Below are 26172 nucleotides of genomic sequence, written 5' to 3'. Positions count from 1 at the left end.
AGTTTGTGACTTTTACACCTAATTATTAAAGTGCTTTGTGGTGACAATTAATACTGAGAAAGAGCTTGTTCCTGCCCACAATCCACCATACCTAGAGGAGCAGAGCAGGTAGTACAGGACCAACAAACATTTAGCTAGACTTGCTACGCTGATGGCTCGAAGGAATAACAAGTAGAGCTGAAAGGCTCTGCACTAGTAAGGATGTGAAGGTCACATCAGCTCCCTGGCAGATTAATGTGATTTAAATAACTTGTACTTGAGGAGTGACCTGACAAACACTCCCACAGGGTCCTACAGACAGCACTTTATCAACAGCTGTATTTCTGCAAGCACCATCTGATACTGGCCTTGGATGTCACCATAAAGTGGAAAACTGCAGATGCCGCCACCTTAAGTGGGAGTCAGCATTATTTCACTAAATCAATTTTTTTTTTCCCAGCTTCTCTGCTTAAATCAACTGTCTGGGTTCTCGGTTAAGGACAAAAATAAATGCTTCTTATGAAATCCAGGCCACACTCTATGATCCAAGCAGATCTCTAGTCTTATGAAACCACAGTGGGTTGAGAACACTGCTTTGACACTTTATAGCAAAACCAGTGGAGGGAACCAGAATCCAGAGAAAGTCTCTGTGCCAATGGCAGTACTGCACATGTGCTGCTACTTACCATAGTATGTCAGATATTCAGCTGTATGCAGAAATGTCAGTGACACGAGCACATTGAACACCCAGTTGACTCCAGAAGAACACGCATTTCCTGTACTTCTAGCCCAAAGTGGATAAATTTCAGAATTGACAGTCCAGGGCATAGGACCCATCCCTAAGAATCAGGAATAAAAAGATCAATCTGATTTTAATGGCTGGACTCAAAAATAAATTTAACATGTAGCTTCACTATTTGACATTTTAAACTTATATGCAAAAACAAGTATTTTCTTACCAGGTGCAAAGAAAACCAAATACAAAATAAGGCCCAGGAGTGCTGTCCAAGAGTACGGAGTGGGGCAGAAATTGTATGCCCAATATAAATCTTCTTTTTTGAATATGGATTCATTTGAACACCTGAAAATCAACAAAACTCCTTTTTATTAAAGAATTTTCACGACACTAGTTGACATTGTAATATAAACATGGCAAGTAATGTACAAGGCCTTTGAGCAAAGTTCTACACTCAGAAACGTGTTTTGGTTGTTTTTTTTTTTCTCAAGCCTGGTTTAGGAAGAGTAATCAGCAGAACATCCCTGACATTAAACACTCACCTTGTATTTACAGATCTTCAAACAACCAGTCATTACTACAAAAATGGTGATACCAAAGCCATCAAGACCAATTCACAGGAATATCACACAGTGCAAAACCAGCTGCAGCAGCAGGACTGTGAGATAAAGATGTTGCACACAAGGATTTAAGTCAGATGGAAGTTAGTCCTTACATCACTGCTGAACCAAATACGTGTGGCACACTTCAGGAGTAATCAGCAATGTCTGTGGAGTGTGCCAAGGTCAAGTGAAGTTATAAAGAAAAGAGGAGTGCATTTTCCTTCCTACACAGTGAAATAGTTTAGGAAAGGGTAGTGCTTGTAATTAGCTACTGAAAGAAAATATGTTTCTATTCCATGGACCATGTGGGAATTCCATATTTCAAGGAATAGGTATAAGATCAGGTATTTCCCTCTGACTACCAACAATCTAACATTTTTAAAGGCATACTTACAACTTTATTTTTTGCTTTAATTTTTTAAAATTAACATTTGTTTAAAGGAACAAGTCATAAATGTAACTAGTGGAACTTTTCAGCTGCCACCACTTCAATTGCTAGAGATTAAAACCTTGTTCTTTTGGGAGAGAGGACTTAAGCAGGCACTACTCCTTCATATGCAAAAAGTGGTATTTACTTGCAAAGAAGAAATCACAGAAAGCTGAACATCTGCCTGAGTTATGATTTCCAGATTAGCTGAGAACTTATGTGAAGGATATGACCTTCTTGACAATAGGGAAACCAGAATGAAGATGCCTGCAACAGGCAATAGGTGGGCAACAAGTGGTGGAGTAACAGCCACCCTGCAATGCTTCAGAGTTGAACAGCAATGTGCCAAGCACTGATGGCCAACCCCCAGCACTCCCAGGGCAGAACTCTTCCCTGCACTCCCAGGGCAGAAATCTTCCCTTTGTTATCACTGATGAAAGGACAACATTTGAAGCAGGATATCATGGCGAAGTCACAGATGCAATTTCAGGACAGCTGAAAATGCAAAGCTACAAAATATTTAAAAGAGAGAGGCTAACCCTACAAATACTGGAAATATGCACATCTGAAACCTTGGTAAAACCCTAATGGCAGTAACCTGTAAGATTTACAGTTCCACTTTGCACTTGAGCAGCACCTGACCAAGTGGAGAAATGCTGAGCCCTTAATTTGGGGTTGGCAATGCAGGCAGTGCTGCCAGTGCACCTTTCCACCCTTCCACAGCTCTGCCCTGCTGACTTCCCCTGGAAAGGCCATCTTACCCAGGGCACTGATTCATTTTCACTCTTGAGGTGGAAAACACACAGAAAACAAACCAGCTGAAATCCCTCTCCAAGACACGTCCTTTGTGCCTGGATACAGGCTGGCCCACTGCAGAACACAGGAGTGCTCGGTTTCACCCTGCCTCAACATCACCACTTTTGCTTCTTTTGCTGTTTCACCAATTTCACTTGCAGGTGTTTGTAATGAATACAAGTTGATGAGCACTTTTAAGTATCTTGATGCTGAGATGAATTTCTCCATTCTGCCCAGCCAGATTGGCAGCTCTGCAGAGAGAATCTCACGCTTTCTCTCAAACAAAACTGTAAACAAAGACATACTTGGTTTATTATCCTGCATCCATCTCCACGAGCACAAACCAACACGCTGATTCATGCAGACACAACTGCAGGCAGGTCAGTGTGTTGCCTTCCCCTGCCATCTTTCCCCAGTTGTGTCCTGCTTTTGACAGATTGGAACACAAATGATACAAGGGAAAACCAGATGTCTCCAAAGCCTCCTGTGACTGAGCCACTTATCAATTCTCCGCTGTATGCCCCTAACAGAGAGGAAATTGTGTTGCAAAAAAAAGCAGATTCAGTGCAGTGAAATGGGAAAAACAGCAGTTGAGACTAGATTAAATAGAAACATGGCAGTAATAAACTGTGCTTTGCTTATCCTTCAGTTGTAAACCAGCATGGTACACATAGTAAAGGCAAAGACATCTGCATTTGCTGGCATCTTGCAGTGCTGGGAATGTTAAAAAAATAATATTTCTTCAAGGATGGAGATTTGTTCAAGCTCTATTACTGTGCTAATTCTACTACTGTACCACTGTTTCTATAGGACTTATTATTTTGCTAAAGAACATACTTATCAATAGCATACAGTTTATTGCCAGACAAAATTTTGAATTTTGTCCTGCCTGAAGGGAGGAATATATGATGGAAGCAGAGGAACAGCTACCCATCACTTCATAAGCTGAAATACAGAAGAAAATCAAAGAATCATAGAGTGGTGTGATCTGAAAGGGACCTTTTAAAGATCATCAAGTTCCAATCCACACCTTCCATGGGCAGGAACACCTTTCATGGGACCAGGTTACTCAGAGCCCTAACTAAACTGTCCCTGAACACTTCCAGGGATGGGGCATGCACAGTTTCTCTGGGCATCCTGTTCCACAGCCTGTTACCATCCCTGTTGATGGTGGCCAAGAAGGCCAGTGGCATCTTGAATACTGTGTCAAGAATATTGTGGCCAGCAGGAGCAGGGCAGTTATCACCCCACTGTACTCAGCACTGCACCTCAAATCCTGTGTTCAGCTCTGGGATCATCACTTTAAAGAGGACATTGAGGTGCTGGAACATGTCCAGCTGAGGGCAACAAGGCTCATGAATGGTTTAGGAAACAGATCTTATGAGTAATGGCTGAGGGACCTGGGTTTGTTCAGTCAGTCTCAAGGAGTGTCAGGGGTCATCTCATCGCTATCTTCAACTACCCAAAAAGAGATTGTAGTTAGATGAGGGCTGGTCTCTTCTACAGTGACTGAAGTAAGAAGATCAGAGGAAACAGCCTTAAGCTGAGACAGGGGAGATTCAGGTTAGATTTTAGAAGTAGTTTTCTTCCCTGTTAGGGTGGTCAGGCATTGGAATAGTCTGTCCAGAGGGTGTTGGAGTCACCATCCCTGGAGATGTTTAAGAGGCTGATGTGCTTTAGTGGTTACACTGGTAGTGCTGGGCTGATGTCAGCCTTGATCTTAAAGGGCTCTTCCAACCCTGTTGATTCTATGGCTCTATAAGGCTCACATGTGCCCAGCTGTCAGGCCCCTCTGGATGGCATCCCTTCCCCCCAGCGTGGCAGCACCACAGAGCTTGGAGCTTGATGCTGTCTGCAAACTTGGTGAGAGCACCCTCGATCCCACTGTCCCTGTAATCAACAAAGATCTCAAACAGCACCAGCTCCAGCACTGACCCCTGAAGAGTGCCACTTGTCACTGGTGCCACTTGGTCATTAAACTGCTGACTGCAACACTTAGAGTGACCATCCAGGCAATTCCCTGTAAATGGTACAAGTGAAATGGTGCAGTCAGGTACCGGTGCAAAGAGTTTGTAGGTACCAATGTGCTGGGCAATAGGCGCTTTGGTACAACCAGTGAAGACACCCCACATCACAGCCTCTGAAATTACTGCCAGACCAAACACATGAAAATGCCACACTGAAAACCTTTACTCTGAATTTCTTTGGCTAAGTGTTTTCTACAGGCTACTTAAGATGCAATCAGTTCTAATCAATGAAAGCCTGACCTACCAACAGTTGATGCAAAAAATTAAACTGACTGAAAATAAATGAGATTGGTGGGTTTTCAAATTATAAGCATTATATGGTCAGTTTCAAAATCACAGAATCCACCCTGTATCAGATATGGTCTGAAGCTCAAAAAAACTAAAGGTTTGCTCCCCATCTCCTTAAATTACCTTCATACGGCACACAAACAAAGGTAAGAAAAGAGCCAGTGTGGGGAGTCTAAAATATTATTGTGAATAACAGGAGGATGAAACAGGATAAAGCCATTTCCCTTGATGATCAATGTAAATTTTTGTAATACTTGAGCCATTTTGGCTGTACAATAATTCTGAAACACAACACTGAAAACCCCAGTGTGAGAAATGGCTGGGCAAGACACAGCACAGGCACAAGATAGAGACCAATTTGATTTTCTTCTCAAATATCCATTAATTTTTGCTTTGCTGTGCAATGAGAACTGTCTAGCCCTAAATATACAGCTTTTGCTTGAATTAATTGTTTCACTGTGAACAGTTCATATATTTTTCATATGAAAGCTGCTGACTTCTCATTGTCTTTTAAGCCCTTCAGAAGCATCTTCAGTAGATTTAGATGAAAAATCTAAAAAGGTCAAAATTCAAATCAAGTCAGGCAAAATAAATTATTTGTGAAGAAAAACACTAATGTGATCATCCATCTATGTAAAATGCTTGTTAGAACAAGCATATTTCAAAATTACAAGTTCTGCTCTGAGATAAATTTTGACCTCAGGTGCTGATGGCACACAAAGATTTTATAGTTAGTTCACAGTTTCACTAATCTCCCATTTCTTTGTTCTAACACAAGTAAAACTACTTAAGGACTGCTCTTATGCCAGCCTTTTGTGCCTGGGTTATCAGGATGATGATAATCTACAATTTGCCAATTTAAGTCTCAAGTGTAAAACAAATATATTAGATTTGCTAAAAATCTCCTTCAAGGAGATTTTTACAGTCTCCTGTGTAGAGTGCTGGCTTTCATATCATAGCAATCCACTGAACAATATAAATTTATGCCAAGTTCATTGAGTCATGTTTTTATCTGAAGTCTGTCATGGAAATGACAGAGGACAAAAGAGACATAATTTAGAGTAGCTGCAGTTCGGATGAAGGAAGGTTTTTGTGGGAACAACTAAGATAATTTATCCACAATCAATTACTTATCCTGCAGAAGAATCTGAATCTCAACATTTGGATTAGTTCTCATAAGTTCAAGCCCCTCCTCTTCTGCTAAAGATATTTAGTTGTCTGAACAAACCCCCAGCTACCTCAGAGGGGAGAATTTAGCAAGGTACCAGATGAGCTGTGGAATAACTTAGTGCCAGTCAAACACGTAACAAGGGAGAGCTCTGGAAACCACCTCTACCCTGTCCATCAAGTGGCCTCCCAAATCCACCCATGTACATCCAAAATAGTTACATTAGCACAACCCAGAGAAACCAGTTAACCACGAGGAATAATTTCACTATAAATCAGCATATTCTGTTTTAAGGAATAAACCCTGCTCCTTTTTTATACATGCAGTAAGATGCTGTCTAAAGCATCAAATGAACTGCAACTCAACCTGAAGGCAAACAGATTACTTTGAACCTGACTTAAGTCTGAATCAATAACTTCTAAGCTTTCCCACAGTTCCCCAGCTACTGTCATTGATGCCTCAGAAGCTCCACACCTCTCTGGAGAAGTTTGCATTTATCACTTTGACTTTATAGTTTACACAGAGAAATAATTCATCCATTAAACCAGATGTTACCTAAAAATATACAGATGAAGCTTACACCAGATGACAGCAACTGAAAAGCAAAAAAAACCCAAAAAACCAAACTAACCCCAAAAACCCCCAAACCAAAACAAAAAAAAACCCCAAATCCCAGACAACCAGAAAAGAACAAACAGATGCAGCCTTGAAAAATATTGCCATAAAACTTCATGGGATTCAGCTACACATTGCTTAACCTTCATTGCACAAAATACAAACAGAGTTTTGGGACACTTATTGAAGCCTTTTTCTATAACTGGCAAAGAGTTTTAAAAATACTAGCATATATTTAAAAATCCTGGAAAAATAGTTTAGTTCACAGCAAAGAAAGCAAATTTCACCTCAGTAGATGACTGGTGCATCAGCACAGGATGGAAAAAGTCTTTATCACGCTGACCCCCCTGCTACAGCATCTATTCATTACAACTAGAGACTTGATCATCTTAATTGCCTTTTCCAATCTAAATGATTCCATGATTCTCAGTCGTGTCAGAACACACACCTGCAAGAGACAGCACACTGTTCTGATTTACCTCTGTCCTGGCTACCTGGTCACAGATGAACATAATTTTTAAATATCATTATTTATTTACGAAAGAATCTTTAAGTTTGAATTCAAACACTTTCACAAGCTGAGAAATTTCAGCTTTGCAACTGCATCTGAATTTGCCTGATAAATAGATTGCTGGAGCTGCTATTCAGTCTGAATAGACTGAGCAACAGCCTGGAAACAGGAGCAATTTTCCCCCATGACAAATAGTTGCCCAAAATTGATCACATCAAAGGGGTTCTTAACTGTTTGCTGATCTGGACATTTCAGTACTTTTGTAACCACCTATCAGTGGATTCTGAAGTTGGACAACACAGTTGTTGTGTCTGTAGCCAAAGGAAGAAACTCAACTGTCTGACAGAGCCAGTTGGACACTGCTGAGCTGTGGGGCTGAGCAAGCACCTTTGGTGGGATTAGGAAACTCTAAACTCCCAGTTTGGGATTGGCCTCAGACTTCTTTTATCCTATGCAGGCACCTTGCAAGTCCCCGTGGCTACCTCCAAGCTGTCAGCTACAATTCCCCACTCTGCTGTCACACCCCAAGGGTTTCAAGCTTCATTCTTCATCGGATCTACCAGGAGGGGAGAGAGGCAAATCTCTGCTACTGTCAGAACTCTGTCCAAAGGCTTCCCCACCATCTTCTGTGCACTCCTTACCTTGAGAAATGGACTCAAACCAGGAAAACGCAGAACAATTTCTACCCAGTGTTAAAGCCCAGACCTCGCAGCAGCTGACAGTGCACTCAAACACTGGGAGCAGAAATAAGTACATACCAGATTTTTGTTTACAGGAGACAAAATTACCTTCATTGCACTATACAGAGATTGACTTACTTTTCTTTCCAAGCTTTCTCCTACTTTTCCAAAGTATCAGATGGTGACAAAAAGTGTCAGGAAACATCTGATGTCTTCTGTGCTCTACAGTGTCCTTTCCTAGTTCTAATTTTGATTCTGACTGGACACACTTGGTTAACCCCAGCAAAAATTAGAATTAATTAGTAATAATTAAATTGTATGATTTCAAAATCATAAATAATTCAAATATTATATTAATAGCACAGGAAGTTGTGAGAGGTCATGCAACTATGAAACATAATCAACTCTTCACTTAACAAATACCTAGTCATAAGTACAGAATTTTAATGGGCAGAATTCAAATTAAAAGCTGATCAAAATGCAAAAACTTAATTAGTTTTGAACATAAGCATCTTAGCTGAATGCCACTGTCCTTCATGCATTTCTGCCTGTGATCGTTTCAACTACTTCAATCACTTGATAATAGGTCACAGTGTCTTCATGAGAAGACACAAGAATATATTTTTTGCAACTTGAAACATAATTCTGTGTATTTACAAGCTAACAAAGTCTATGAAAAAGCAAAAATAAAAGAGTGAATCATTTCAGGTAAGGCTCAGAAGGCAATGTATGATTTCTGCCCTTTTTCCCCTATCAAGGACACACTCCAAAGGTTTACAGAAAATTTAAGTCTGTCTACTTTAAAGATTGAAATCTTCAGTAACTTTTCCTGCTTTTTCATATGTAGAATATACTGATTCAAAAAATTAAAAATAACCACAGACTGTTTCACAACCACTGAACTGTCTGACAGTTCTTACGAAAGTATTCTTAGTATGCATATAAATCTTATGTTTGTCCCTTCAGCATATCCTGTTGCTAAGGTTTTTGGCTCTACAAGCAATTGTGCCCAGTGCTCCACTGGGATTTCACCTCTCATCACAAAACTTTTATTTGTTCAACAACTTTACTAACCCTAAATCTTTTATTCTCTTTCAAGACAAGTTCTATTTCTTGTAGCTTCCAAACTAATGACGTGCATGAAAACCCCACCCACTTTATAAATGCTTTATAAAAGGTGGGCTCCAGCAGAATGCCCTCAGTAAGTCATGAAGCCTCCCAGATTTCAGTGCTGTTTTCAAAAAGTCTCAGCCAATCCTCAAAATAAGAAAGATGGAGTAAGAGATAAAGAAACAGTTTAGTTCAGTCCTAATTCTCATACTGAAAGACTTCAGTTAAATGCTGCAGTTCCCACTATTTCTTTCTTTCAGGTATTATCAACTCATGAAGAACTTCCCAGAGGTGCACATCAGCAAAGAATGTTTAGAAATTTGAGTAAATGTGATGGAAGTGATACTACCCAACACTTTGAAGCCTTTGCCATGATCAATAGATATTTTAGTATGACAGCAATATAAAATAATATAAGAAACCCACTGCATTCTACCAGATAGAGTGGAAAAACTCCATGATGTGGTAAAGACCCACAATTCAGGTGCTACAACACGTTTATACTCATGTATTCATGTGCAGGTCTGGATGGAGATGTGGTGTGTGTCATTTGCACACAGAGTGGCCAGTGGGACATGAGAATTCCTGCTCCCACCCCCTTGGTGGCTGCCGCAAAAGCTCCATTTAACCGTGTTCACTGCAATCAAGTACAAACTGAAAGAAAGCATCTCATGCCACAGTATGGGCACAGGCACATGGCAAACTCTTGTAAGAAATGACATCTGGCAATATTTAACTGCTTGTGAAGTACATGCCATTTCACAGATTTAAAATACAAGCACAAAGCCTGTCTCTGCATGACAACCAGCAAAAAGGTATCACAGAGACATTCTGGAAACAGAAGGAGCTATTATTTCCCTCCAGGCAGCCATCATGGTTGAGAAACACTTGTGGACTCCCTGCGACCCCAGAGTGGGCTTAAAGATTGTTTAGTGGTTTTTCTGTGGTTAGACAGAAATAGTTCACTTCTGGAACAATCCATTTCAGCAGTGAGCATGCACATCCAGTCTGGCTTCATCCAGTCATTGCCAGCTTCCCCTACTTCTCTGCAAGGAGGGAGTGCTCATTAATGATTTTGCCATTTCTTCTGAAAGGCAAACCTTTGGGGAATTTCAGAGATGAGCACTAACTGGAAAGTGTCTATCAGTCACCTTGGGGGCTGCCAGAGCTAACTTGTACTGCCCGAGGCTTTCTAGCAAAATCCAGACAGATTTAGTCACTCTATTCCTGCCACAGAGGCAGGCAGGCTCCATTCTGTTGGAGTTCTTTCAGGACAAAAATGCTTATAAATGTAGGAGATTCAAGGAGTTTTTGTTAAAGACAGACTGGCATTGAACATCCATGGTAGACTGGCTCAGTAAGAATTTCACTTGTGTGCAGACCCCTTGCTGTACCCCAGTGCTCCTGGTCTTTCCCTGAACTGCAGCTTCTGCTGCTCCTGTGTTTTTGGTGGAAGCTCTGGGTCATCCCTGCTCTGACATGTTGGAGAGCTTGTGGATGGAGCCCCAGACTGCAATCAAACCACTGACAGAACTGGAGCAATAGATAGGAGAACTTCTAGCTTTTCTTTCCAGATTTAAAAGCACTTAGTCTCTCTGATTGCAGCATTAGCACTCAATAATAAAATTACTGAAACAAACTGGTCTGAAGATTATGATGTCAAATGCAGCACTTTGGAATTTCATGCAGGTTTACCATAAAATAAATATCTACCTGATGTTTAATCTCATTTGTTTTTTCACCTGAATTTACATTTTATTTTCGTAATGATTATAATTTCTAAAGTTCTTTTGGTTATAACAGAAATATCAACAAGCTGCCTAATCACTGCAGAATATGAGTTCTCCCAGGTGTTGCCTCTTTTGAATGCTAAATAAAGGCAGATCACTCCAATGAATACTGGTGGGAAGGGCTAAGTGTAGGGATCAATAATAACAAGTATCAACATTTTAAAATTAACTGAAGAAGTATTAACAGAACAGCCTGCAAGAACTGCTGGCATGGCATATGAAAATCTATTCTCTAAAACACAGGCAAAGACCAGCTGCAAAGAAAAAAATGGAACATTTTCTACTCCATTAGTCAAGGAACTACAAGACAGCTCAAGGTCACAATTTTAGACATCTGAAGTTGATTTAAACAAATTCCATCCAGACTTCTTATTCTTACTTAAAATTACAAGTAACATTTATTGATGCTTGTGCTGTCCACCATGTGCCAGTGGTAGTGTCAAAGGAATGTCATAATGTCAAAAGCAACCCTCAAATTACAATTGTCAAAAGCATTTCCAAGACTGTGGTAATTAGAGACCAAAGAGATCCAAGTCTAAGTTATTGTAACTTAGTAACTTAGTATCAAGGTAACTCAGAACAATTCACTGGAAGTTCACCCTCCAAATGAAATAGGTTCTATATTACAATCTTTTTTTCTTTTCTGAATGCTTCCAAACACTTTAGAAAACAATAAAGAGGAAAAAAATGATGGCTTTAAGTACCCCAAAGTTTTAGACAGACAGAGGTACCTTAAAAACTGTACCTTCATGTTGAAACCTGGTATGTGAAGTTAGTGAGGAACAGCAAGATTTTATCGTTCAGTTGAGAAAAACAAAGAAAATCCCACCCAAACCCCAAACTCAAACCACAGATGGGACATGGTGACACAATTCCAACACAGCCGAGGTTTGCTCTGTGTCTGCAGGCACACTGCTGAGGCTTACAGATAGTTTATTGCTTATTCCAGGCAGCAGACCCTGTACCTCCCAGCCAAACCAGCACTGTGCAGAATGAATTTTCCATAGCGCTGTTAATACCTTAAAACCTCAGTTAACCACACATTTCAATGGGAGCTGAAGAGAGAATAAAGTATCAATCCTTTGGAAATTTTTACTGAAACAAAAGGAAAGGGGGGGGGGTGAGGGGACTTCCTAAATTTGCTTTTCTTCTTGAATCTGAGACAAAAGACCACATAGGGGACAAGGAGTTTAAAACAGAGATCAATATTACATGCATTAGCATGACTTTTTAGCACTTCCCTGCTCTGTTTAATTTCTACTTATTGACATACATATAAAGTTTATATTTCAACAGTTCTAACAGTAACATTTTGACCACCATAACCTTCCATCTAAGTACTGAAGTGCGACACTTGTTTTCTGTGACAGCAATTTAGACACAAATATTACATTTTAACTATTGCCAGTTTGCCATCACAACTGAAATATAACCAGACAATACTTGAGATCTTGCATTCGTTGTTTTAAATAGATGATGGAACAGTGTTTTTTAAGCAGAGCTTTTCCCTGATTCCAGTAGGTGGCAATAGCTCTGCCCTAAAAAGCTCAGATAAATCTGTTTCAGAAGAGGAATGAAGCACTGCATCCACACCCATCCCTGCTGTACCGGGTAGGCTCTGAATTAAATCACCCAACAGAGCTCTCCAAAGAAGATTCCTCTGCTGTCAGCCCTAAAATTCACTGCAAATCATTAATGCTGTAGCTGAAAATTGAGCCCTAAGGCTCTAAGAACACTTAAAACAAGATAATTATTTCATGCCTGATTTGTGAGAGCGAGCACTTAACATAGAGTGCTGCTCTGCTTTGATTTCTGCATGCAGGTGCAATACCCATGCCTCATCTAATGAATTTTATAAAATACATATATGGTAAGTGGTTTCATTATCTCTGGTTTATGAAATTTATGGACTTTGGGTACCAAAGTCTTCGTTTTTATATGCAACTCAATAGTCTGGGATGTGACAGTCAAAGAACTCAGCAGAAATATCTTCTATCTTCCATGGCCTCTGACATTTAAAAAGAGTTTTACATAAACAAGTGCTTTTTAACAATAGTTATTTTTTCCAAGAGAATATGCTAAATGGGAACACAGCCCACCTGAATCACAGGTCTGAAGAACTCAATAATCATGCAGAACCTCAAACTCATCCCTTACTATTATCTATGCAAAGCCAATGTGACAGCTGTGGAAAGCTGCAGGGCAAAAGGGAGTCTGTGCATCCTGCAAGGAGGAAGCAATGCCCCCAGTGCTGCTTTGAGAAGTATGACCTGCCCACCCCCTAGCCTGAACTAACCAAAGAGCTGAGTTAAAGTAAGGCCACGACTTTAAATCAAAGGAATCAATAATTCCAGTTCATCTTGTGCCGGTGTGGGATTGATGTTACTGCCTCCATTCTCAAGGAAATGAACCACACGTGCAAACAGTACATACAGTAATTTTTATGACTTAAACTTATCAAGCATATTGAGTTATGCAACAGCCCTACTGCAAACATGTGTTGATTTATTTTCCCTCAAAAGCAAAAAAAAAAAACCTCTAAAAACTTAATTCTTTTAAGGGAAGATACGAAAATTTTACTGTATGCCATGTTGTGATTATTAAAGAATTACTTAGTATGGAATAAAGGTATGTCAGATGTGGATTAGGGATGCTGTTAAAGGTACAAGCTGCTGCATGGTAGTCTGGGTTCAGCCCTGTTGAATGGTCTTTATCAGTAAAAATCCTCTACCACATGGGTCTTTCAAAAATATTCTCCACCCTCCAAACAGAGAAAACTTAATTTTAGTAAATCCATTTCACAGTGTAAAAGCCTAAAGGAATCCGCTGAGCCAGTCTTCACAAATTATTTTTATTTAAATTCAAACTTTATAGTCAATAACCAAATAAATGTGAATAACAACTATTGGAAATTCCCCCCTCAGATAAATACCCCACATGCTCCCCAACACGAGTAGGTTCCCTTTCCTGGGCTCAAGGCAGAGGGGAAATGCCCATCCCAGCTCCCTGCCCTGCCCCTCTGGGATGCCCCGGCTGGCAGAGCAGGGCAGGGCTGCGCTCTGCCCCGAGGAGGCACGGAGGGCTCTGCATCTGCCCGGCAGGATGAGCAGCTGGACAAACTGACCAGCAGCAGCTCCTGTGGGCAGTAAAAGATCTCCAATGTACATTTCACGAGGCAGAGAGAAAAGCTGCAGGAATTATGCTCATGCTCTCAGCACGCTGATGGGAGACTGACAATTCTCTCGTACATGCTGGCATTTTTTTCTCCTTCGCTTTCCTATCTCCTTTGTCAGCTAGGAGCAAACATGCTTTTTAAACAGGGAACAAGAGTATTTTCCTTTTAATTCTCCTTCAGCTGACCAGAGAATGGATGAAAAAAGCTGAAGGCTTGTCTTTTCAGCAGATGTATATTTAAATTTTGAACACCACACCATCTTCTTCTTTGGAGCACATTTAAAATGAAGAACACTGACTCAAATATTTTTCCATTTAAATAACACAATTTTTTCTAGACACCAGTATTTGATAGATATTGTTATAGCTCAAGGGCCACTTTTGTTTTTATATTCCAATTACCTCAATGCCTGCATCTGAAGTAGTTGTACCAAGTGACCCAAATAGCAGTTGGCATTCCCTGCCAGAATGCCTTTTAACCAGTAACCTGCAGTAAGATCCAGAAGCATGTTTAGCAGCAATAAAAAGGAATAGGTAGAGAACAAACATACACATGATGTATCAAACTAACCAGCCCTGCTTTAAAATCCTATTTTGTCTTGGGTGTCTCCAACAAATAAATTCTGCCTTCAGCATAAAAACTAAACATTTCCCAGTCAGAACACATCCACTTCATAACAAGGCTTTTCAAACATCCAGAATTTGCCACTGGTCAAGTAGAAATACTGTGTTAAAGCTATTAAAAGTAATTATCTGAAAGAAATGTAAACAGTTTCAGTTTAGATTATTGAGTTCCTCTGGTCACTATTTTAGACCTAAAATGCAGCTAAAATATACAAAGTATTTTATTTGTACAGGCATTAAATAAAAATATAATTACGTTATAAGAATAACTAAAAAAAGTCTTCCCTCTTTAGCAAGTTAAACAGTTTAAAAAAAAAAAAGACAAGACTATCTCCTATTAAAGTTATAAATAAAATTCCACCCTCAATTATGTAATTACACCCTTACAATATTTCAGTACATATATAGATTTCACCATCTTTATATATGCTTAAAAGGAGCTTATTATGGTTTTCAGCTCCACCATGAAATAATTTTCTTTTAAAATAATTTTAAAGTGTGATGTCTAAAAGATTTGAGCAGGAAGAGTGGCTGAAAGGATCCGAACATAAAAATTCCACTTTTTTTACTACCTACTCCTGCTCACCAATAAGGCTCATCAAGGATTAAGGACACAGTATTCTACATAATTTTATCCTTCTATTCTTCCTCTTTGCTCTTACCAGTTAGCAGAAATGGCTTTAAAATATGCATATGAGATTTCTTAAGTTCCTCCTCTACATCCCTTTTACAAATCACACTGGTATATGCAGCCATCAGACTGATAACCTCCTCCCAGCAAAGACCTCGTGCCTTGGAGTTTGGCTGACAAAGACTGTAATCAGTTTCAGATCTTCTTTTAATTTCTGTTTTCACACAACTCACTAACATATATTAGATATTATTGTGCTGAAGTACATACTCCAAATCAAACAGGACAAACAGGATTGCACCCTGCCACCCAGCTGCTCCAGGTTTTCATACTTACTAGCACTGGGGAAGAAAATCAGAGCACAATCCTGCATATGTCTTGATTTTCATTTCTAAACAATATTGAGGCAGAGAGGGGGCATTTTATGTTCTGGTTCCTACTGATTATGAATATTTCAATTTAGCCAACATTTACCATATTGTTCATCAAGAGATTTCTCTAACACTACTGGTTATAATCACAACTCTTCTGAGTGCTGCCAACATACATGCAGATGTGAATATTCTCTTGATCCTGCAGCTTTCCTGAATCATTTACTTCCTCTACTATCATTTTTACATGGTAAATATGAGAACCACAATCCTATGTATAATCTTCATCTATTGATCTGACTACTTGGTAAGAGAAATACTAGTTTCTCTTCTAATTACTGCTGAGTTAAGCATGAATTTTCAATGCAGACCCTCGTAGAAAGGCTTAAAATAATCATTTCAGCAACAAAATCTTCTAGCAATACTTTCTGCATGACAAAACAGGCCACGTCTACTCATGGACAGCAGAGTACTTAATTCCTGAAAGATTGCTCTGGGGCTAATCTTTGTGTGGTTACAGCAAAGGCCTGTAATGCTGCTTCCCATGATGTACTGAGAACAGATTCTCAGTCTTCAAGTGTGTAAATATGCACATACATTCTTTTTATATTAGTAAAGCAGTCACAGGAACTTTTACAAATGTATCTTATGATGCAAAACAAGTATAATGAACTTACATGTCTGTCTTTATCTTCAAAGGGGAAAAATAACATGGTATTTTTAGAAAAATCTAATGTTCTTAAAAAAAAAAGTATTCTAATAATTTTAAGAGTCTCATCTGCTATGCATTAGACAACAGGTAGTGCTGCATGAGTGTAAAGCTCCCCAGAATACTCTGGAGGCTGTGACAGACACTGGCATATCCCCTGTTGGACATAACCCGATCTGTTGTCTGAGAATCCAGCTAATGAACTCCCATGAATTTATTTTTTCTAACCAGTGAAATCTAGTTAGCATCCAGGCTCAAATGCCAGGGTCATTAGGCACACTCCTGAAGCTGGGAAAGAGGGTTTGACAGCCTGCCTGACCTGCTTCCTCTCACTGCACAGGCAGCTCAAACCCACTTTCCCCCCAAACAGGTTTCCAAGACACATTTAAACCCCTCAGCAAACCAGCAGATACGAGCAACAGGCACACAGTGAAACATAACAGCATTACTGAGCATCTGTTAACATGTCATTAATTTTACATGGAAGGAAGATGCCCAGGAGAGCACTGGCTAAAAGAAAACAGAGCTTCCCAAAGACAGAGCTCTTCTGCTCTCTCGCCTTTGCAGTGACTGCCCTTACAGAGGGGAGTGCTTCTTTATATTGAGAAAAGCAGGATTCTCCATGAAGCATTAAACTCCCCAGGCACGGAGATGTTCTTCTAACAAAATTAATAAAAATGGCTGAAAACAGCAAATCAGCCAGCTCCTCTCTCTTTATAGATTTCTGTTCCCAATCATTCTCCTCTGGGGACTCTGGAGACCTGCCAACTAATTGTGCGGACAGGATGGCTCTAGGCTTGTCTCTGATCTGACGATGATGTTATTATTTCTTCATAATTGTTTACTGTATAAAATCAACATCGTTCTCTCCAGAGGAAGATTGCTCAGAGTTGCTCATGAGAGCGTTTCAGCTCAGTTGTGGGCCTGCTGTCGTCTTGACAACATACTCATGTCAAGGTTAATGTCACTTCAAGGCACTGTAAGTACCTCCTTCCCTTGCAGTTGTTCTTTCAACTGTAAGGGTAGTAATGCAATTTAAAAGTTTCTTCATTCTTGGCTGACCTTTAGGAGTATTGATTGCAATTACACATAGAGAAATTTCAAGAGAGAAATTTCTCTGAGTACTGTGGGAGTAATTGTAGGTGTGGGGAAAACCCCTGGATTTTGGGTTGTGTTCAGAAAGCACAGCCCTGGAAGCAATCACCTCTACATTTTGTCCTGCCCATGACCTCTCTTGTGCCACCTGAGCTTCATATGGGAACCTTCCCATTGCAACCCCATCTGTACAAGTGAGATCATGCTTTTTATTAAGTTCATGGGGATTTCATAATTCAATGTTCATGAAGAATAGAATTGTAAGGCTTTCTGAGCTACTGCTACATGCAAAACTTCCCTAAATCTTGGAAAACAGAGTCCCAATGCAGAACCGTTGAGACCTCACTGAAAGAAAAGATACAGCTCTTCTTCTGTTACTACAAAGTAAATAATTTAAGAATATTCTTGCTCACTTCTTAGAACCATCCTTTATGTGTCCCTGGGCAGAGCTGGAGGCAGAAAGATTTGCATGTCAACAGCTATTTTGTTAACTGCTTCAGAAATACCAACGGCAGCAAAGCACCTGCCTGTGCTGGTGCCCTGGGCAAGACACTCCTCTCTGTGTTATTCTAATACCAGTCACGCTTATGTAATTGATTAAATAATGAAAAATACATCTCTACTGCTTGTGGTACATGCATGATCTTACAGGCACACCCTCTGCACATCACCCATGCTGCTTGAGCTCTGACTTGGACTCGGTCAGATTTATTCCTGCGCAGTCTCTCTCTCCCCAGGGCCACTGCCAGGCACTGAGTTCCCAACATTCAACAGAACCCAAATGCTATATTCTTCTTGAAAAATATGTGGATGCTTTAATTGTCTCCCTGGGTTTCTATGACAACCACAGCAACATAAACAGCCTTGCTGGCAGCCACAGGAGACTGAAATCTCTGCTCTCTTCCCTCCCCTCCCCAGAACTTCTCAATGTAGAACATACCATAACCAAATAAATGCAATTAACAATGAAGGTGGTATCCAGTACACCTGGCTGGCACTGGGGAAATGCCTGGGAAATAAAATGTATTACAGTATTTTATGGTTAACAGTCAAAGCATTGCCCACTACACCAGTGCTATCGAAGTACCTTGGGACCATCAGTGAAAAACAGTGCAAAGCTATAAATACATAAACAGAAGTTTTCTATGTCAGTCTGCATGGCTGCAGAGAGCTTTAAAAAATACATGACAAGGCCTTCTCTGTCAGTGCTTCTGAGCACCTCTCACCTTGGTTGTAGGTTACCATCAGGAATAGATAAGCCCCTGAGTAAATGTCAGAACAGTTGGGGTTCAGATGGCTGCAGCTCCCAGCTTTCCAGCAGGAAAATCATAAACAAGATGTGATCACAGCAGCAGTAAAATGCTCTGCACGACACTGGCAGCCCGAGTCCAGGAGAAGCTGTTTCTCTAACTCCTTAATCAACATCATGAGAGCTGCTGCTTCTGCTAATGCTCAGACATCTGAGGTCCAACAAGTCCCAAACAAATAGCTCAGAAACAAATTTCTTCTCTCCTGAGCAAAATTAATGGCAAAATAGATTTTCCATGAGCCAAGCGTAACCCTGGAGGTTTTAAGCCATTTAAACTCATTCATCTAATACCGGATGCATGAAGCCATCAGGATACACAAGAGTTGCAAAAGAGGCTGCTGATAATTACAGCTATCAGCTGTCTCAAACTCACAAAATCATCTCTCCAATTATTATACTATTTTCTGATCACCATAATGCCATGCATATTTTTAAAGTAATAGCCCCTGTATGTCTAGCTTGTAACTTTGTGAAAGAAAGGGCTGCAAATTCCTTCCCCAGTGCTGTTAGTCTGTCTCAGGCAGTTGTTCTCCCTAAGCTGCCAGGGAGATAAGATGCCTCTGGCTGCTCTGAGACTCAACTGGGGATGGAACTATGCTGTTTTCCCTGCAGCAATCTTCTCTTGGCAGGGAAATCCTATGGCTTTGTGGGATTTTGCTGTAAAGCAGACTCGGGATTTGAGCAAACGAAGCCGGGGGGTGGTTTGTGAATGTGAACCCTTGGAAACAAAACTCTGTGGGGATTCCCCTGGGCCAGTAAGCAGAAATACTCATATCTGTGAAGAGAAGGAGCAGAAGGAAAAGAAGGCAAAATATTTCCCTCTTCCACAAGGCACCACCTGACACTGCACAGCTTGAAGGATGAGCTTTTTGAAAACTGCCTGACCACGGAGAGGCAAGAGAGAAATTAATGAAATAAACACTAGGACTGGTGATGAATATTTAGAAAAAGAAATGTGGATATTTTATTGGTTTTCCATCTTTAGGCAGGACTTTCACAATAGTGACTACCAATATAACATATATAAAATTGTTTCATTTCCTTTGGAAGGATTTTAAGCAGGGTCCTCATGGTATGGAATTCTTGCACATGGAAAGAATGCATTTTGCAATATGAAAAGGAAATATTTATTTTTCCCTATCTAATTTTCTTCAATAGGCTGTACAGCAAAGAGTCTACGTGAGACTGAATCAGGAATATGAAATAATTGCTTATTCCCACATTTACTATGCAAAACAATAGCACTGGCTAATGAAATAAAGTTCAATTTTATCTATCAACTACTCATAACAAGTTTTTGTTTGCATGTATGTGTTTCTGCATTCTAGTGTGATTCTGCTAATTACAGACAAACTACTTAAAACTACAACATATAGGAAATGAATGTTCACTTGGAATATAAAGAGACATCTGTTACCTTACAAATATGAGAGTCCACCTGCTGCAGATCACATCGGGGTATCAGGCAATATGCAAGGTATATTCCATAATGTGACACTGAAGTTACTCACAGAACAAGCAGGTCAGATGAGATTTTGTAGTTTTTTATTTATTTTATACAGTTATTTGTTAACTGTAATAACCCCAAAATGATCACAGTGCTTTTAAATTAGGATTACAAAAAAATATAAGCTTCTCTTTTCTCCACCTGTAATTAATTTCTAGGCCTAATGGTACTGAAATCATATTGAGGGCAATTTTAGAGTAATTTTAAATTAATGATTCTAAAATTAGTAGATATTTTCATGCTTTTCAACCTCTGTCCAATATGACTCAGTGCCTTTGAGACAGTTTGGTTTAAATTCTGAGAAATATGTAAGAAAGTTAATAAAAAATTAAAAAAAGAGGCCCAAACCACCACACAAACCTTTGCCTATCCCCTAAGTATGTTCATGGTGTGTGGGTGGCTGAGATGAATTATGTTGAGGTGGTTTTCTCAGAAGTAATTACATAATTCCCTTGTGCCTCTGAACCATTCTAAACCCCCATCCAAGCCCTACTCATTACTAAATATTCATAAAGCCTCTACAAGACAATGTTCCAACTCACAAAGCTATTCCTTAGAAATAGTCAGTACTTCAGAAAACTTGAAGGTTGCTGTGACTTCACAGGAAATTTTGTGCTGCTTAAGAAAGAGGTGTGATATATTTTGCAGTTGCACCTATGAATGCACACGTTTTTACATCAAGTGCAACATATGGCATGACACCCCCTTCAGGCACAGAACCACAGAAATCTGTGGCCAAACCATGCTTTTGACAATTTGAACTTTTCAGATTTTGCTAATTTTAGTTTGTTCAGCTGAGATAATTGTCTCTTTGGTAGGCCAGTATTAAAAGTGTGGTTTAATTAATGCATTTTAAAAGAAAATTAATTCAGAGGGCTTTAAATACATAACTAGGGAATGTGCCATTTCAAATGAATGAAAAACATTAAGGAAAGGTAATTTTCCTCACTTCTAGTGTACTTTTGCCATGCTTCCTAAGTGACAGACTAAACCAAAAGGGCTGCACACACCAGGGTCCAGGCTTTAATTTATTGCTAGGAAGTAATCACCCATTTTTGACAATGCCAAGATATTTTCTTCTTCCTGAACATCTTAAGAATTTAACACTTTCTGTAAAAGCAAAATTGTTCTCAAGAGCATAAAATACACCCTCTGTAGAGCACAAGGCTAAAAAGTCTTGACAAGTGACATACCTGCCCCAAGCTGCTTTCATTGTAGAGTGTTTGTCAACAGGAATGCATGAGGACTCAACCACACTTGATTTATTCAGTTTGTAGCAGAGACCACAGTCGGGATCTAACATACATCCATTGCAATAACTGAAAGAGAAAAAAATAAATACTTAAGCAACACTTCATTCATTTGTGGATGTCAAAACCAACTGCATCTCCTACTAAGTCTTAGAAAGCACATAGCTAAGTTGTCAGGGTTGGAGACAAGACCAATAAGTTCTCCAAAAAGTATCACATATTGCTTTCAACCTCTTCTGTGAGGCATTTAGGTAGTCCCTGTGCATCTACCCTGTGATACCTGATCACCTTGTAGGCAAATTCATTCACTGAATAAATTTGAATTGAAAAAAGACAGATTGGAGTTGAAGAAAAAGAATCATCATAGAATCATGGAATAGTTTGAGATGGAAGGGACCTTAAAGATCATCAAGTTCCAACGCCCCTTGCCATGGGCTGGGACACCTTTTACTAGATCAGGCTGCTCAGAGCCTGATCCAGCCTGGCCTTGAATAGTTCCAGAAATGAGTCATCCAAAAGTTCTCTGGGCAACTGCTTCAGTGATTTACTAACTTCACAATAAAAGGGTTTCTTCCTAATGTTTAATCTAAACACTCTATTTCAGTTTGAAGTCATCCCCCCTTGTGCTATCATACATCATACCTAAAAACCAAACTAGAACCTGGGCATCTGTGATGTGAGTCAGTCAGAGACCACAATACCTCGTGTCTCTGTGACCAAACTCAGCACCTGAATTTCCACTACATTTGATGGAAGGAGTCATTATGTCAGTGGAGGCAATTCATATAGAGGCATCTAGTGCCCAAAAATATCCCATCTGCCCCTTACCTGTCACTGCAGAGCGTGCAGTGCTCTTGCAGATTATTCCCAAGCATCACACTTGCCAGCTCTGTACAGATGTCTCTGATTTCCTTGGGAGTCTCAAAAAGCACGAGTTGCTGACATTCAGGCAACGTTTCCTCAGTGCCATTCTGTTAGTTGCTCAAGAGACTAGACAGCAAAACTGTTCTCTGGATACCCTTGGCTGCACTGACCACATCCCCACTGACACTGCTGGCAGCCTAGACACCACGGGCCCTTCAGATACTTCACTGAGGAGTCAGTCCAAAATATCTCTCTAAAATCTGTCTGATGGGGATGTAGGTATGTGAGCTACAATGGCATTCCAAAGCTCCCCGTGCAGTGCAAGTTACCTGAAAGCTGCTGGCACAAAGCCTTGCAAGCACTCACTCATTGCTCCTGTGGTTAAACTACACAGGTATTTATTTTCCTTGGAAGCCATTTTAGATTCAGACACACATTTTCACCAGTAAAGCCTCTGAATATCTAAGGGATAACGTTAGGTAGTAAAAATTAGAAACAATTAGCTACTGTAAAACAGAGAGTGAGCCAGGAAATTTGAAAATAAAATTCCACTTTGAAATGCAACATCTGAAAACATATAATAAAGGTGACCAAAGTAGCTTTAACATACACTCCTGTAACAACAAAACCAAGGAAATAATATTTTCTGAGTGTGTATCTTTATCACAAGAAGGACTTTGTGAATTAAGGGATACCTTGCTTAAACCACTTAATCATTATGAGAAAAAGTAGAAGTAACTGTATAACAAAGTCTCAAGAAACTAAAACAGCAAAGCAGATTATATGGACATAAAAAGTCTGAAACTATATGCTTAACATTGAGTTATTCAAACTCTTTGTATTATAATGTTTCTGAAATAATTATAAGGCAAACTCACATGGTAGATGGCAAAAAAGGGCTTGCATTGTGTTAAGAAAATGTATTCATTTGGATTTTCCTATTTCTCTCAAGTTTCAGAAAAGTGTGCTCTTTGCTATTGTGTTCTTTCTAAATGATTAAATTACTGCAGAATTTCTATGTTGTCTACATTTATTACAATAGAAATAAATCTATTTCAAACACACCTTCCTCTACTTAACTGATTGGTCAAATTCCAGTCTAAACAGTTTGGGGTTTTTTTTTTTTAATTAGGAAAGCTGCATTACATTTGGTCTTAATTGAGTTATAGACTGCAGAAAATATTTTTACATTGGAGATGAAACAAGACTTTCAGGTAAAAGTCAATCATTTTATCTAATTGTAGTAAACATTTCTTCTCTTGCAAAGATAAATGAGAAAATTGTAATTCTGCAGTTAGCAATTTTCAAAGGAAAGGACAATACCACAATTACAGTAATGAGACTTAGTTGCATTTTGTTACATTGACATTAGTACATCAATGGGAAGTAACCAAGAGTTTACAGGAACAGTAGACTGCAAGTGAATGAAAACATTTTTATAAATCACAAATGTATTCAAGTATGCAATAATAATACAAAAATGTATAAAATTATTTTCTTATATTAAAAAGAATCTTATTAAATCAAACAGGATTGTGACATATGATTTTCAAACTATAGAACATTTTTCACTGAAATGATGTTATCAAAGTGTCTGTATGCAACATGAATTTCTAAAAAGACAGAGTGATTAGTGTCATCTTTATGGTGCTACCAGCAGAGGACAGGACAGGGACTGGACACCTCCTGCTTTCCCTCAGTGTCTGCACAAGAATCAATGCAGAGATGAACAGCAGAGCTGAATTTGCACTGTCTGCTCCATCCTGCTGGGTAACTCCACACAATCCCATGTAGTGCTGGTATCAGCAACCAGTCAAGTGGGAAGCACAAGATATCTTATTTATTCCTACTCCCATCCAGAAAAAAACCTGAGAGATTTGAGTATTGATTCCAGTGTTTGTCTACACAGCTGCTGGTTCAGCTGATCCTCTGGCTTTATTGGATATAGTAGAATAATTCAGGTTGGAAAAGACCTCTAACTCCATCAAATCCAACTGGTCTTCCTGCTGGCATTCAACATAATAAAGACTGCAGGATTTCATGTTCTGCCAAATGTCAGAGGTTATACAGTTACTCCTAACAATTTAAATAACTTAAAATTATTATTTTCTATGTTTTTTCTGAAGTTTGTCTTTCAGATTGAACAGTTAAATAACAGCTCTTCATAAACCCTCTACGTTTGGGCTTGGATTTCCTGTCATCCTATGTAGTGAGTCCATACAATGAGACTCTGACGTCAGATTTTAGAGACAAGACTGATTTATGCCAGAGGAAACACAGAAATCTAACACACAAGACCTAAAGACACTTCAAACTTAACTCCCAGCAGACTAGGAGCAGCCAGTTGCTATTCAGAACATTTAGCATTCTTCTGTGCCCTGTCTTATCATTGATGTAAAATTTTATGTTGTCTTTAATGAGGTACATGGTAATTGCTCTTTCCAAGACGAAGACCAGTGTTTTTTCCTCCAAAACCCCAGCATATATACATTCAAATTGTTTAATAACACAATAAAGAAACCTCTATCAGTTACCAAGTCTAATGATAACACAAGATGCACCATGAAATAAGTGACAATTTTTTTTTTCAAAGAAGCAGTTAAAAAACAATCAAAGACACCATGTGCTGAGGCTGCTCACTCTCAAAATAAAATATATAGTAGTTTCAGTTTTATGCTCTTCTTCCCTCTAGCCCCATTGTTATCTGCTAAACTATTTAAACAATTTGAAATTGAGCATGTATTCTGACATGCTCATAGTGATATAAATAATATTGTATATATAATATATCAGGAAAATAAATGCACAATTTAATACTTACTGACATTAAACTATTTCTACACCTATAAATAAATAAATGTCAGAGGATAAAGCCTTAAAAATATTGGTAATTCTTCAAATCCACACCAGAGATCAGTTATGGCCTTGAAAGCTCTATATGAGAGCATCCTTGGATGTCTAGGTAGGAAAGGAAATTTGCATTCAATCATAAACAGGAGATATGCTTGCTCTAGTTATCCTGAGACATTTATATTTGTGTTAAGTTTATGAGCTAGTGTCTTGAAAACAAGTTCATCTGTGAAAAGCCAGTTCAAAGTTCCCAGGCAGGCTGGTGGTCTGTAAGACTGACAATTCAAGACTGAAATACCGGGGAGAGATGATCTGATTTTGATGAAACCAGGCAGCCCTACAGCAGGAAGGTTTTATACTGAGCCTGTTTCACTCCCTGCTTGCCAGCTGGGCTCCTAGGCAACCCAGGGAAGGCAAGTGTCTGGACTTCAGATGCTGCAGCCTGTGAGGCAGAATAACAACACCCAGGCTCCAGAAGTCCAAAAATGCCCAGCTTCTGTGCAGATCAGTGGCATGAACTGGACAGAACAAAGCAGCCTGGCCTCTCAGTTTCTGGGGAGCTGCCATGGAATGGGATTTCTGGGTTCCTGCTCACACATCACAGCATGTTTACTGAGAAGCTGACAGACTGTCAGCAGAGTAGATATCCCCAACCCTGTGATCCCTCACTGAATCTGCCAACACACTCAACACATGTCCCCTTTACCCAACCACACAGCAATAACTGATTTCACAAAGACTGACAGCACCAATTTTGAGGTTCTTTGATAGCAATTTCTTGCCAGCCTGAGCAGCAGCAACTTTCAGAATGCTCTGCTCTGGATGAGCCTGCCCAATTAATTGTTCCTGAGGTCAGAGGTTGATCACAAAGGCCACAATGCCATCCTCTCTCACAGAGATCTTACGCTATATGGATGAATTACTAAGTGACCAGCTGTGTACATTTTTCTTGATACCAAAATTACTGTTTTCTTTCTTTCTAACAGTACAGTTTACTAGGCTATAATGCAGTCTCTAAAAATATTGAGTAAAATCTCTGACCTGCCAAAGTGTCTCTCCA

The 26172-nt window shown here is 39.5% G+C and overlaps 1 protein-coding gene across 1 annotated transcript in view; it reads right to left on the bottom strand.

Annotated features, from left to right (window-relative positions):
- Positions 1 to 26172, bottom strand: part of SLC2A13 (solute carrier family 2 member 13) — a 139472-nt gene that overhangs the window by 6691 nt on the left and 106609 nt on the right. Inside the window, exons 7-9 of the mRNA XM_064422064.1 lie at positions 21342 to 21467; positions 939 to 1060; positions 666 to 818 (exon numbers count right to left, since the gene is read on the bottom strand). Of these exons, the coding sequence (XP_064278134.1) occupies positions 666 to 818; positions 939 to 1060; positions 21342 to 21467 (401 nt within the window). The remainder of the gene's footprint in view (positions 1 to 665; positions 819 to 938; positions 1061 to 21341; positions 21468 to 26172) is intronic.

This window comes from Passer domesticus, chromosome 5 (assembly GCF_036417665.1).
Source record: "Passer domesticus isolate bPasDom1 chromosome 5, bPasDom1.hap1, whole genome shotgun sequence".
Classification (NCBI taxonomy): Eukaryota; Metazoa; Chordata; class Aves; order Passeriformes; family Passeridae; genus Passer; species Passer domesticus.
This window is presented reverse-complemented; position numbering and strand designations above follow the sequence as displayed.